Source organism: Apus apus, chromosome 15, assembly GCF_020740795.1.
Source record: "Apus apus isolate bApuApu2 chromosome 15, bApuApu2.pri.cur, whole genome shotgun sequence".
NCBI lineage: Eukaryota > Metazoa > Chordata > Aves > Apodiformes > Apodidae > Apus > Apus apus.
Genome location: NC_067296.1, coordinates 12,993,028 through 13,006,152, shown reverse-complemented (window position 1 = coordinate 13,006,152; position 13,125 = coordinate 12,993,028). Strand labels below are relative to the sequence as shown.

Genomic DNA, 13,125 nt, shown 5'->3' with positions numbered 1-13,125 from the left:
TGTGTAGTTCAGAGGACGTGTCACAGGGCAGCCCAAGAGCTGGTCACCCCCCCAGGGGTGACAGGACACAGAGCATGGAGGGACCCTCTCCCAGCACAGCAAAAGGGCTGCCACAAACCACAGCTGCCTTTGGAGACCAGCTGGGCCAGCAGCTTTGGGCACATTGGTATCTGTCCACTGGACACAGACTGGGGCAAACTGGCCTCACAGGTCATATCCTCTCTGGAAATGTTGAGCTGGATGGCTCTGCAGGCCACCAGCTATGCCCTGAGCAAAAAAATTAACTCTAAATTTCTTTTCTCCCATGGGTTTCGTCCAGACCCACTATTACTATATATTGGTCTCAGTATATTTTTTTCCTGTTAAACCTCTTAAAAATATATATCTATTCTTTGGCACTTGTGCGACAACGACACTTAGACATGATGCTCTCCTGTCCTTCAGCTGCTGGCTGGACTCATCCTAGAGGTCCATGTACACAGAGTCTGTGTCCACTCTCTGGGCTTCTCCAAACATGAGGAATGCACAGAGGCCAATGCTGTTCACAGCAGCCACCAGGTTGAAAACAGAAATCCAGGAGCCAGTCGTTTCAATCAGGTAGCCAGCCAGGTACACACAAATGACACCTGGGACAGGAGGGAAGACAAAAAAATGCAAAGGCTCTGGGGCTGGATCCTGCCTGCCTGTGAGGAGAGGACTCCCAGGAAAGGATGAGCTGCAGGAGGTACCTTACCTAGGAGGGCTCCACCTGTATTCCCAACACCTGCAAAGAAAAGAAAGGAGTTGTGTATTCAAAACCCACAGACGTGAGTGGCTTTATCCAGGCTCCCACCCAACCCCTGGTCCACATGTTCAGCAAAAAGCCTTGCTGACAGCTGGGACAACTGCCACTTGTCCTTGTTCCCAGCCCGTGGTGCAGGTAAGTGTTTGGCACATGGAAAGAATCACAGAATGACAGGTTGGAAGGGACCTCAAGGATCATCTGGTCAAATCTTTCCAGATAGGAACACGGTTTAGATGCGATGGCCCAGCACCTTGTCAAGCTGAGTCTTAAAATTGCCCAGTGTTGGGGAATCCACCATTTCCTTGGGGAAGATTATTCCAACATCTGACTGTTCTCATAGTGATGATGCTGATGATGTCTAATCAGGATCTCCCCAGGAGTAAACTGCACCTATTGCCCCTCATCTTTTCCATGTGACTTCTTGCACAAAGGGAGTCTCCAGCTTCTTGGCAGCCACCCTTTAAGGACTGGAACATGACAATAAGCTCTCCCCTCAGCCTTCTTTTCTCCAGACTGAACAAACCTAATTATCTTGGCTTTTCCTAGTACAACTTCCCAGTCCTTTGGTCATCTCTGTGTCCCTTCTCTGGTCCCCCTTGTGTCCCCCAGCACAACTGAACCTCCCCAGGATCCTTACCGAAGAGCAAGCCAGCGCACGAGGGGGCCAGATCCTGCACGTTTACTGAAATCCCACTGGTGAGAAACAGAGAGTGGAAAATGGCTGTTGTAACGGGACACGACTGCTTACACTGAGCCCACTTTGTCAAAGCAAAGGAAGGGGCCCCAGGCAGCACATGGTGCTGGCAGGGGGGAGGAGGCTGAGAGCAAAGCAGCACGGGAGAGTTCCGGGAGGAAAAGGAATCAGAGGGACCAACATGTAATTCCCCTCCTGCTTCATCTCCCTGATTCCTGCTGGTGCAGCATGCCCTGCAGCACATCAAGCCCTTCCCCACAGCAGAGGTTTTGCTGGATCAACTCCAGCCCCACAGGCACTGAGCTCCCCCAGCCCGCAGGGACCAACACACGATGCTCAGACAAGCACTGGCTCCTGCTCTGGCAGTCCTGAGGGAGGCAGCCTCCCCTGACACCCCAAAATGCCAAGAGTGGAGTAAGAGCTACAGGCCACAGCTACTGTCACCTCCACCGTGGTCACCTGTGGTTAAAAGTCTGAAGTCCAACAGAGGCAGAGGCAAACACTATTGCTTTGCAAAAACTGGATGTCTGGCCCAGGCACAAAGCAAAAATGCTGGAGACGCCGGAGCCAATGACCTGGAAGGAAGGGAAAATTAAATACCACAGCACATTTTCTGTAAGGCAGAAAGCAACTCCCTTCATGGGCAAACTGTTCCCTTTTACAATGGCACGAGCTCGTAGGCACCAGGTGCTTCTCCAGCCTTTCTTTTCCCTCCATGTCCTGCCTTTAGAGTCTGTCCAGAGGGATACGATGCTGCAGAGCACAGAGGATATGCTGTGCTCTCACCCAGCATTTCTACTTCTGCTCATCCTTGTGTTGCTATTTCCTGGTATGTAAGGGGTCATCTGGAGTGACAACCTATGGTTGGCTTTTGCCTGTGAAAGAAAACCTCTTCAGAGTGCTCACAAGTCTCTGTGCTCAATGCGACCTTCGGTCCATGCTCTGTTTCTCAACCAGGGTTATCCTCTGGATTTCATCTCCCACGTGCACTGACCATCAGTCCACTTGGAAGGCTAGAAAACTTTTCCTCTTTCCACCCACAACCACCAGCCGTGCAAACAAAGCTCAGCAGGGAGCTCAAGTGTCACTCCTGTGGCTCCAGCTCTCTTACCTGCATGAACTTGCGAATGGTGATGGTTCTGTACCCTGGAAAAGAAAGGAGTTGTAGTTAAGCACAGCTCACCAGGTCCCCTTGTTCAGATGGCCAGGAGACCACAGGTTAAGTGGATTTCAGGTGGCCAGATTTCATCTCCAGGTGCATATTGTGACTGAGATCAAAGCGAGCCCAAAACACATGGATGGGATTTGGACTTTGAAGTATTTATCCTGATTTCAAATCAGAACCTCACCTTGTCTATTTGCTGGGACTTCTTCCTACAACAAGCCCACCTTCTGCCACCAGATCCTCTTACCATATCACATAACACAAGAGCTGAGGAAAAGCCAAAAGACCTCTTACCCTGGTTGATTAAATGATCAGACAGAAATCCACTGAACAAGCTTGTTGGAATTGCAACCAGCCAGGGGACTACATTAAACACCCAACCCTGAAAGGGAGAAAAAATCGTGAGAGTTTTGCTGTCAGAGCCAGGTTTGTTTCCAAATATTTTATCTGATAGTCTGTGATATCTGTAGAAAGGAAAAAAAATTAAGTGATTTTTCTTGCAGGATCTCTATATTCTATGCACAGCAATCCCTCACTTCAAAGTTTGTGCAGTGGCAGGAGCATGATGAGGCTGAGACATTCATTGGTTTGTTGTCTTTCCTTCTGACCCTGCATCTAGGGGAGAGGCAGAAATCTCTGTCTGCTCTGGGAAGGAGGGATTAAATGTGGCAAAGTTTACTGTTCAGCAAGGTGATGTGGCAGAGAGCCACGGAGCCCTGGAAAGCAAGCTGTAGATTTTACTCTGCCTGTGGGTCATTAGAAAAGCTGTCAGCAAAATTTCCAACATCAGCTTCAACTTCATTAGCAGCATTACTGGGAAGCTGAGGGAACATAGCTGGATTTTCTAACACCAGGATTAAGGCAGCAACATCCTTTGGTCTATTTTCACTTGAGCAAGCTTGCTAGAGTTGTAATCACAGATGATTACTGGTCATTAGGATTACAGCTGCTCAGAGGCATTTTGGTGGCCAGATCCCAGGAGGGAAATCTGTGCAGGTTGGGCTGGGCTTTATTTCAGCTGGTTGGACCTACGTGTCCACCCATGGTCCCCTGCATCTCCTCCTTTGCCCCGTGGAGTCATCCCTCCAGCAGGATGCCTGGCTTCAGGATGTGCAGGAGGGCTGAATAACCTTGCATTTAAATGTTCCTGTTTCAGCTGCTCCAAAAAATCATACAAAGCTCCATCTGCAACCTTCAGTGCCTTTGAAACTCTGGTTCTTGGTCACTTTTGAAAATGTTACCCCGTACATAGGGCTTGTGGGGTGGTACCTTCAGCGTCTATCAACACCAACTGGGGTTGTTCAGCAGATCAATCCCAACACACCAAACCACCCTTGTTTCATCCCTGTGGCCCATCATCCTGAGGTGCAAAACCCTCCATCACCTCCATCCTGGTGGGTACATGAAGTGGTGAAGGCAGCAGTGAAGCAGCTCAACCGCAGAAAGGGACTTTGACCAGTAGGTGACATGGGTTTCCCACACTCAGGATTATCTCCATCCTTTAAAATCAAGAGTCCTCAAACCCCATTTTATTAAAATGTATGAAGCGATTATCAGATGCAGGAACACTATATAGAGCATCTTACATAAGGGCACCATGATATAATGCTTAACAGATGGTAAATTACTGCTGCACAAGCACATTACTCGAGGTGCACAGATCTTGTCACAACAATATGTTTGCTGGTTTAATACATGATTTTCATATAAATATCAAGTAGACCATAAAGCGCCTTACGTGTGTGACATGAAAAGGCTTTGTAAGCTGCTCTGGAAATTACAGATCAGAGCCATTGTGGAAAAGATTGCCTGAGTTTCTGAGAACAAGAAGATCAAAACACCAGTCCTCAGCCCAGATGAGTATTGCCAAGGTTTCTGAAAAACGAACATCATTTGTGCTGAGGAGAGAGAAGCTTTGCTAGTATTTTGGAAGTGCATGTTATTCATGGTAATTATTTTTGCAGGCAGGACTGAGCTCTACAATGGGAGTACAGTTAGAAACCCAGGCGTGAATGGGTGGATGGTCATTTGCAACAGCATAATGTCATGAGCTCTGTGCCATTTGAAAACCCTCCCTCAGAACAAAAGCAGCCTGAAAACCAAACATAACCCTCTCTTCCCTGCCTGGAAGGTGCCCCAGCTCTGCCTCACTTCAGCAGCCCTAAAGAAGCAACTAGAAACCAGCCTCTGTCTACCTGGAGGGAAGATGCTGGTTTCCCTCTCCAAATGCTTGTGTGAGGTATAAATAGCTGCTATACCCACAGGGAAGCCTCCCACCCTCTCCTGCCTCCCCACTTGCCCCCTCTAAGTCCCTCTGCCTTCATCCTCCTCCCTAACCAAGCCTTTTGGGCCAGCACCACCTCGCTCGCAGGGAGACCAGCAATGCCTGGGTCTTGGAGCCCACTTACCTTTGACTCAGGGAAAGTTTCCTTGAAGAAAGTTGGCAGCCAGGAAAGGAGAGTGAAAAACGTGCTGGCTGTAGAAAGCTGAGCAATGATGACAGCCCTGAAAATACACAGCAGGGAGGAAATAATCAGGAGTGACAGGTCACACCAGGCAGGAAACAGGCACTGGAGCAACCCAGTAGTTCAGTTCCTGATCTATAAATAAGTCCCTTGCAGCACTACAAATGCTTCCTGAGTTTTTTTTTCCTAGATAACCTCTGCTTTTGGCTTGCCACTTACAAGCTCGTTCCTTCTCTGCCCTCATGACACAGCACCTGACATCAGACCCAGGGTTCAGGAGAGGTTAATTGCAGCAGTGATTGTGTGAGTGCATTTCTCACCAGTCCCTTCCAGCCTGCAAGAGCTGTCTGGCTCCCAGAGGTGCTGTTTGGGGTTTTCTAGGGATTTGTTATCAGCAGATGCTCCATTGCTATTCAAATCAGGAGTGGGTTTGCTGCCCTGCAGCCCCATCACCCTCCTTCCCATCTTTAAACAGAACTTGGGAACAGGCTTGGATGAGCTTCAGAACCAAACGCAACATCCAAAAGAAAAAATCACTATTAAAAAGATGTTTTGCCAGCAATGAGAGCACAGCCTGTGCCACCCAGTGCCCCTGAGAAGCACTTCTTAGGAGCCCACCACAAGCAGCATTTCTAATTAGACTGATGGAGAATCTAACTCTGGAGGAGCACACAGCCCACAGCCAGTGATGGAGAAAAATTTGCCAGTAACATTCAATCCTGACATTGCTCCAGACAGAACATAAACTGCTTTTTTATCAAGTTTACCTCTTCAGTTCTTTATTTATATAGAAGAGATTAGAAAAGCTGGTCATGTTTCCCAAATATATAAATAAGTAGAAAAAAGGCAGAGAGAATAAGCAGAGAGAGAAGAAGCTCTTGGAAGGAGTTTGCTCCCCAGCCCTGCTGACACTTGAGGCCACCACAGCTGCCTACCATATTGGTGCCTTCTTAAACAGCTGCTTCCAGGGAACTTTGGTCTGCTTGGGTATTGAGAGGCCTCTCATTAAATAATCTATGGGGATGATGAGTTCTGCAGGGGAGAAAACACAAAAAGGAAAGCTCTGATCAGTAATTTGCCATGCAGCTGGAGGGAGCCCCAGGAGACTGCTGTACAACTACCTTTAATCTCTTTCTAACTTGTTTTTTGGCTATACCAGCATTGAATACTCATTAAAACACCTTGTTACATTGACCAAAATTTTTTTTCCACTGCACCCACACACTTCCCCATCCAGCCACCTTCAGTCATTTGTTACATTTCTTGTTATGACTAAACAAAAATCCCTTGGGCAGGGACCAGGTTTGGATTTTGTGCAGCACCAGGCACAGCCCAGGCCCCCCGAGGGCTGAGCTCCTGCGCACCACGCTCACACCAGTACTGCTGCAGCCAGGTGTAATGGCTTCCCCGTCAGCCAAATTACTCCCAGACAGTTATTTGGGAAGAGATGTTCCGGATTAACTGGTTTTTAAAAGCTCTACGAGTAGATGCTCTTAGTTTGGCATAAGTATCTTGCCCTGCTTTAGCTTAATCCACTTTGAAGATCATGCTGTGTTTGGCGTTTTCACTGGTGCTTAAGAGTACTGAGGAGCTGGATCAGGCTCTCGACAGCATTATAATCCAGTGTGGGACTGGAAATAGGAAATCAGGGGGAAAAAAACCTTGTTTCTGGGTTTAGTATCTTGGCTGAGATGCAGTGGGTATTATAGAAGATGTGAGCAAAAGATCTTTGTGTAAAACCAGGCACGATCTTGGCAACAGAGAGGATTTGCAGGAAATAACTGGGAGGTACCACTGGTGTCCAGCAGCCATGGGGGCAGCCCGAGGGATGCAGGTGTCTGGACTGACCTCTCTCTCCCAGGAGATACTTGCAGGTGCAGTAAACCCAGAGCAAAGTGAGCAAACCAGAGAAGTAGAAGACACTCTCCCAGCCGTACCAGTCCAGGAGGAGAGACCCTGCCCCGCCGACCACCAGTGTCCTGCAAGGAAAGCACAGGGATTGACAGGGCTGGCCCCACGGGTGGGCTGCTCACAGCCGCAGGAGATGCTCCCTGGGGTGGGGGCTGCAGATCACTAAGTGCACTTAAAAAGAGTTTCTGAGTGTGCAGATGCTGCCACCTGGTCACCCCTGGCTCTGCAACCTGCCGTGTTCCCCGTGTGGCATCTCAGCACCTCCAGGTGGAACCACTGAGGGACCTCGCTGCCCTGCCCTGAAACCTGCTCCTCAGGGAAGGAAACTGAGGTTGCAGAAAGTATCTCAGAGAAGGTATAAATCAGCAAAAGAAATAAGTACACTGGGAAACTAAGTGATTAAATGCATTAATATTTCTACTTGGTTTTTAAGCAACCCTTTCATTTAGAAAGGAAATTCTCATGGAGATTTGCGGAGATGGGGAAGTTATATTATCCCCATCTATCAGAGAGGACAGGTGACCAGTCTCAGGCTGAACCTTGCTCTTCCTACTGGATCAGGCTGCTTCCCATAGCAATTAAATGTTGCAAACACCCTTTAAAGTCTGGTTTGTAAAAAATAAAACCAAACATAAATCCTTGACACACATGACAGGAACTGCCTGAGGCTTCCTCAGCTGCAGCCGGTGTCCTCAAGGACCCAGGAATCCACATGTGCTTTGGGCTGTGAGTTTTGCCTCCAACTATTTAGTGGCACTTCATCACATACGGTGTCCAGAGACTGTCACTCACCAGTCAAAGCCATTTGAACTTACCCAAACTGGGATCCAGTGCCCACTGTGCTGTAGGTGAAGGCTCGCTCGCTCTCCCGGACCTTCTGGGACAGCAGGCTGGCCAGGGATGGGAAATACACCCCTGAAAAAAACAGGAGCAAGGCAGGGAGCAGTCAGGCTCCTGTGCCCTTGTGAGGAGATCAAAAGCAAATTTTAAAGATCCAGCAGGAACTAAACACTGAGACAAAGCAACAACACCTTTAGTGAAATCAAAACAGGATATAAAATAAAAATAATCTCTCACTGCCAGAGGTTTGTTTGTGCTTTCTCTGTAATCCTGTTTCATCATCACTGCTGCTACAGTCAATCCATCAGTGCCAAAACACCTGTCCCAAGGGTTCCCCAGAGCTGCAGCTTGGCAGGAGGGAAGGGAAATCCAACAAGTTTTGGAAAGGACCAAATTTCCCCAAGTGCTTTGAAGGAGTTTTAAAATGCAGAAAATCAAACAGGAAGAGCAATGATTTCAGAAACCTGCAGCCCCTTCTCTGGCAGAGAGATTTCTACAGGGGAGTGATTTGTCAGTGACTTTCTCTAGAAATGTCACTTTTTTTTCCTGTGGAAGTTCTGGTTGTGGAGGCAGTTTGGAGGCGGAGGATTGCACAAACACACAGGAGAAGGTTCATGCCCTGCAAACCACATGGCTTGCATCCGAATTTATGGCACATGGGCTTCTCGGGCTCCCCATGCAAGGAAGTCAGACACACAGGTGGGTGCTCAGGACAAGGGTCTCACCTTGCAGCAGCCCCATGAGGAACCTGGAGGAGGCCATAAAAACCAGATGGGCAGAAGTGATGTGAGTGAGCAGCGGGGTGAGGACCGTGAGGAACCCCCAGGCTGATGCTGAGAGGAGCAGGACCTTCTCACCTCCTATTCTGGAAGACAGAAAACTCATTATCAAAAACAAGGGGAGAGAAAAAGGGCAAAAGCCTCCCAGGCAAGACTCAAGTGCTCTTCCCAGTTCAGCCTGTTTGTAAGAACAACTTTTCAGTCAAACCTGTTCTTCTACCACATTTGTCTTCAACCCTCTGGGGAGCAGTTCCAACCTCCCTCCTTCCCACCTCCAGCTACCTTGGAGCAGATAGCCAGCTGCTGGCCACCAGCATTGCTCCCACCAGGACACTGGCCACCAGAACTGCCCTTCCTGTTCCTCCAACACGCACCAACCCCGGTGGCTGATGCACACCAGTTCCTGACAGAAAGGAAGCCCAAGCTGCTGTCACTGTTCTGCTTTTCTTAACCAGCGACAGGGTTTTCTCCTCCATCTGCTCTTTTACATCAGCTCTGCCTGTTAACAGGTGGGTTTTCTTGCAGGCATTTGCTTGCAAACTATTAAGAAACATAATTAAATAGCATAGGTCACTGCATGGATAATGTAATCCTTCCGGGCATGTGTTCCTCACAAAAGATTTCATATTAAAGCCCTCCTCACTAAGAACAGGGTGGCTGGGGAAAGGAACCTGAGCAGGTAATTACTTAGCTCTTTCCTTACAGCTAACTGGGGAAGTTGTTTTTAATTGCTATGATCAAATGGAGACTCTTGTTTTTTCCAAACCTGATGGAAACTGTGATGGGGGCTTGCTTGTGAAACAGTTGCGTGAGAATTTAGGGTGGAAAAACTGGAGGTGCTGAACTGAAAATGAAGATAGTCAATGGAGATAAAACAGAAACAAAGCTGTGTTCCTCAGTAAAAGGAAATATTTCCTTCTCCTGGTTAGTGGTTGCAGCCCTAAACCCTTGCAAATGGCTGGCCAGCACCTCTGGGATGAAACTGTTTGTTAATGGTGAGCAGTAGCTGTGAACTATGCAAAGAGTATCAGCATTTCTCACTTTTCTAAGATAAAGTCTTGCTTTACACCCACTATTTCTTTCATCAGCTTAACGTGTAAGCTTGTGGGTTTGCTTTTTTCATTCCAATGACTGAACCAGTGCTAAAAAAACTTCACCAGAAAAAAAATCCTGCTGGTATAAAAGTGCTCTTCACTGTCTCCAGGTGAAAAAAAAAAAACAACCAACCCTGTGTTGGTCCAAGTGTCCATTAAGATGGCTGTAGAGCTCTGCTTGCAGCTGCTGGTGAGGCAGCAAGGATTGTGTGGGTAACCCCTGTGTTTGCTGGGGATTCTGCCCCTGCAGAGCCCTTCAGTGCTGGCTGCCCTACAAGCACAGCTGAAACTACAGGCACAGTCAAAACTACACGTGTCCTTTCTAAATCAGAGCTACAGACCCTGAGTGAGACTGATGGAAAGGCCACAACTGCTTTCAGAGCAACCTGCAGGGTTGCAGCTTCTCCCCATGGCCACACTTCACCCTCCCACCACATCAGTGTCCCAGGGTGACAATTTCACAGCCACTGTCAAGGCTGGAATGGAGGGGTCAAAACCAAGTTGAGTGTCATTGAAAGAGCCCAAGCAGAGGAAAACAATGAGAATAATTTCCACTACTGATCGCTGATGTGTCCTCCGATGATCTGGGTCAAGCAGTAGCCCCAGAAGAAGCTGCTGAGCACGATCCCAGACTGCTTCTTGTCCCAGTCGAAGTGGGTGCTGAGGGCAACGGCGCAGACGGGCACGGTGACACGGGCACAGTACAGCAGGCAGGTCCCCAGCAGCAGCAGCACCGTCCAGACACGGGTCTCAGGCCTGCAAGGATGGAGAGGAAGATGGGGAAAGGGCAGGTGGAATGGTCTGGGTGGTAGATCCATGCACACCAAGGACTCACAGGTCACTCCGGTTTGCTCACAAGCCATAACGAATCTGTCTTGATAAAATAAAGGTCAGTGCAGTTTCCCCGGGGCACCATGTTTCTGACACAGAGTGTATCCTACCTGCTGACATTCATGAATGTTGCTAACTTTCCTCCCAAACATTATTTGACCCCAGCAGCAAAACAATAGTGTCTGTCCCTAGACTGTAGGTGGAACAGGCTGCTCGGACACAACTGCAGATCAAGGGAAAAGAAGGGGGAGGGGAACCTGGTTTGTTTGCCTTTTTCCCCAAACAAAAGCTTGAGAAACTGTTCTTGAAAAGATAAGGATAACAAAGGAAAGGCCAGTGCATGAGGTTGGAATCATTTGCATGAGGCACACAGTGTTGGTAGCAAACATTTGTTCTTTGCATTCCTATCCACTCCCCAAGGGAGGTGGAGGGGGTGTTATCCCTTCAAAATAGGAAGGAGATGGAGGAAATATTTAGTGCCAGACAAGACATGATGGGGCTGAACAGCCAGAGAGAGAAGCAAGACAGTCCAGCCTGGCCTGACAAAAAGTTTAAGATTATATTAATAATATTAGCAATGTATTATGTACGTATGTACATAGTGATAATATATTAACATATATTAATAATAATTATCAGACCATGTTCAGTTTTGGTACATGAATACTCAGCCCCAAGAAAAGTGCTCCTGCAGAAGATGCAAGCTGAAAACAATTGGGAAGACAATTTTCCCCTGCTTCAAGCCAGCACTGTGCTTCTGGAGCTGAGACCCACATCTGGCTGCAAACCTCAGGCCCAGGTAAAGGGGAATTCCTCTGCATTCCCACAGCCCCACTAACACTACTCTGAGTCCCCTTTTGCCAGTGAATTAGGAAGTTAAAAGCTTAGTGAGAACACCCAATATTTGTACTCTTTGTATTTGGTTCTTTTTATGCCCAGAGGCCAGAGCAAAAAGCACTGAGCAAACATCTCTGTGCCCCAGAGATGACTGGAATTCACTGTACCAGGGCACTAACCTCTGTGCTTTCCACCCTACTAAACATACCCACCTTCTGCGTGGGAAACAATCTGGGTCACTTTCTGTCTTGAAATGAAGCATTTACTTCTCTGCACTGGAATTATGATAAGTGGAGGTTAATTGTACACGGCACAGCACCATTTATAACTGTGTCAAATGGCCCATCACGGAGGGAGGCAAAAGAACAATGAGAAGTAAAACACACCGGGCAGCTCTGCCCGCTGGAGGTGGATTTATTGCCATTTCCCCACAAGGCAGATAAGCAGCTCAGTGTTAACCTCTGGCAGGAGGAACTGGGAGTGTTCCAGTTGGTGCTTTGAAGGCTGGAACCGCCAGTACTGAGTACACATACAAACGTGCAAAGTAACACAGGAACTAGAAAAACTTGGGTATAAAGTGAGTGACTAGGAGCTGACCTGCCTCACCCATTTCAGCTGGCTGATAAACACTTTCCAAGTCCCTCCTGGTCTTAAGCCAAGAGGAAGATACACAGTGACCCTACCTTCATTTGCTGCAAACCCAAAGGTGATTTGATTATTCATCACCTGCCCCAGCCAGGTCTGGCAGCAGCAGCTCCCTGGACTCCAGCTTGCTCCAGCAAAGCCAGAAGCTCCAGGACACCGTGTGTCCAGGTCAGACCAACCCCAGTGGGACCACACAGGCAGGTTTTTGGGTATAAATCCCCCATCAGAGGCAGAAGGCAGGTAGTGGTAACCAGGGAATGAAAAACCTCACAGAGAGCCCTCAGAGGGGTGTCTCAAGGTGGTCCAGATGCCTGCAGGTGCAAATGACTGACCTGTGCCTGCCCAACCAGTCAGACCTCCTGCATCCACAGAAATGGGATGTTGCCAGTCCAGGCCACTATCTCTGGTGTTATCTACAGCAACACTACACTGATGCATTTCAGCACCTGAACTATCAACAATTGAGCTGACTAAGGAAAACGCAGCAGCCTGGGATGTGTGTGGGTATTTCCTACCATTTAGCCACTGAGACAGTTTTCTAAACTGTGCTTTTCCCCCTCAAGCAAAGCAAGACCTTTCAGTGCCCTCCTCACTGCCTGGGGCAGGGCTGGGCTCTGCCTCCTCTCCCAGCAACTCTTCTGATGAGCACAGCAGCATTTTAATGGGATGGGAGATCATGGTTCTTCCTTAGCCTTAACCCCTCTGCAGCTGTGTGAGGTGTAAGATGGAGAGGGAGAGACCCATGCAGCTCAACTAGTCTCTACTCCTCTTCTTATAATATTGCCAAGGTCTGTTCCCTCCAGCAGGTGTTTGCCAGGAGGAAAAAAGACACCACTGAGTGCAGAGCTCAGTGCCAGTGGTGGGAAGGGATTGCCATGCAGAGATGTCCTCCCAACAAGCCTCGTTCCCAGGTGATGTTCTGAGAAAACTCCAGTGAGTTATTTTCTGTTTACTTTTATTCTCTTTCTAAAGCACTAAATGAGTCTCTGGGTATATGACACTGTCTCAATGCTCTCGTTGATCACTACTCCATTCTGTACATTTATATTCTTCTGTATGTTTAGATGCACTGGTAGAGAC

The 13,125-nt window shown here is 48.2% G+C and overlaps 1 protein-coding gene across 1 annotated transcript; it reads right to left on the bottom strand.

The window, feature by feature from the left end:
* Positions 1-348: 348 nt before the first annotated feature.
* On the bottom strand, positions 349-10,550 carry SLC17A9 (solute carrier family 17 member 9). The gene is made up of 12 exons (XM_051633061.1): positions 10,291-10,550; positions 8,585-8,724; positions 7,835-7,934; positions 6,957-7,087; positions 6,044-6,140; positions 5,052-5,148; positions 2,938-3,025; positions 2,590-2,624; positions 1,938-2,053; positions 1,422-1,477; positions 734-763; positions 349-626 (listed from the first exon to the last, which is right to left on the bottom strand). The coding sequence occupies exons 1-12, from the start codon at positions 10,548-10,550 to the stop codon at positions 463-465; spliced, it is 1,314 nt and encodes a 437-aa protein (XP_051489021.1). The 3' UTR covers positions 349-462.
* Positions 10,551-13,125: the final 2,575 nt, after the last annotated feature.

Coding starts and splice junctions, on each gene's coding strand:
- SLC17A9 (XM_051633061.1), bottom strand. CDS start 10,550: ATGGATCTACCACCCAGACCATTCCACCTGCCCTTTCCCCATCTTCCT. Junction 8,725..10,290: donor GGAGGACACATCAGCGATCA/GTAGTGGAAATT, acceptor TCTGTCTTCCAG/AATAGGAGGTGAGAAGGTCC. Junction 6,141..6,956: donor GTATCTCCTGGGAGAGAGAG/GTCAGTCCAGAC, acceptor TCTCCCCTGCAG/AACTCATCATCCCCATAGAT.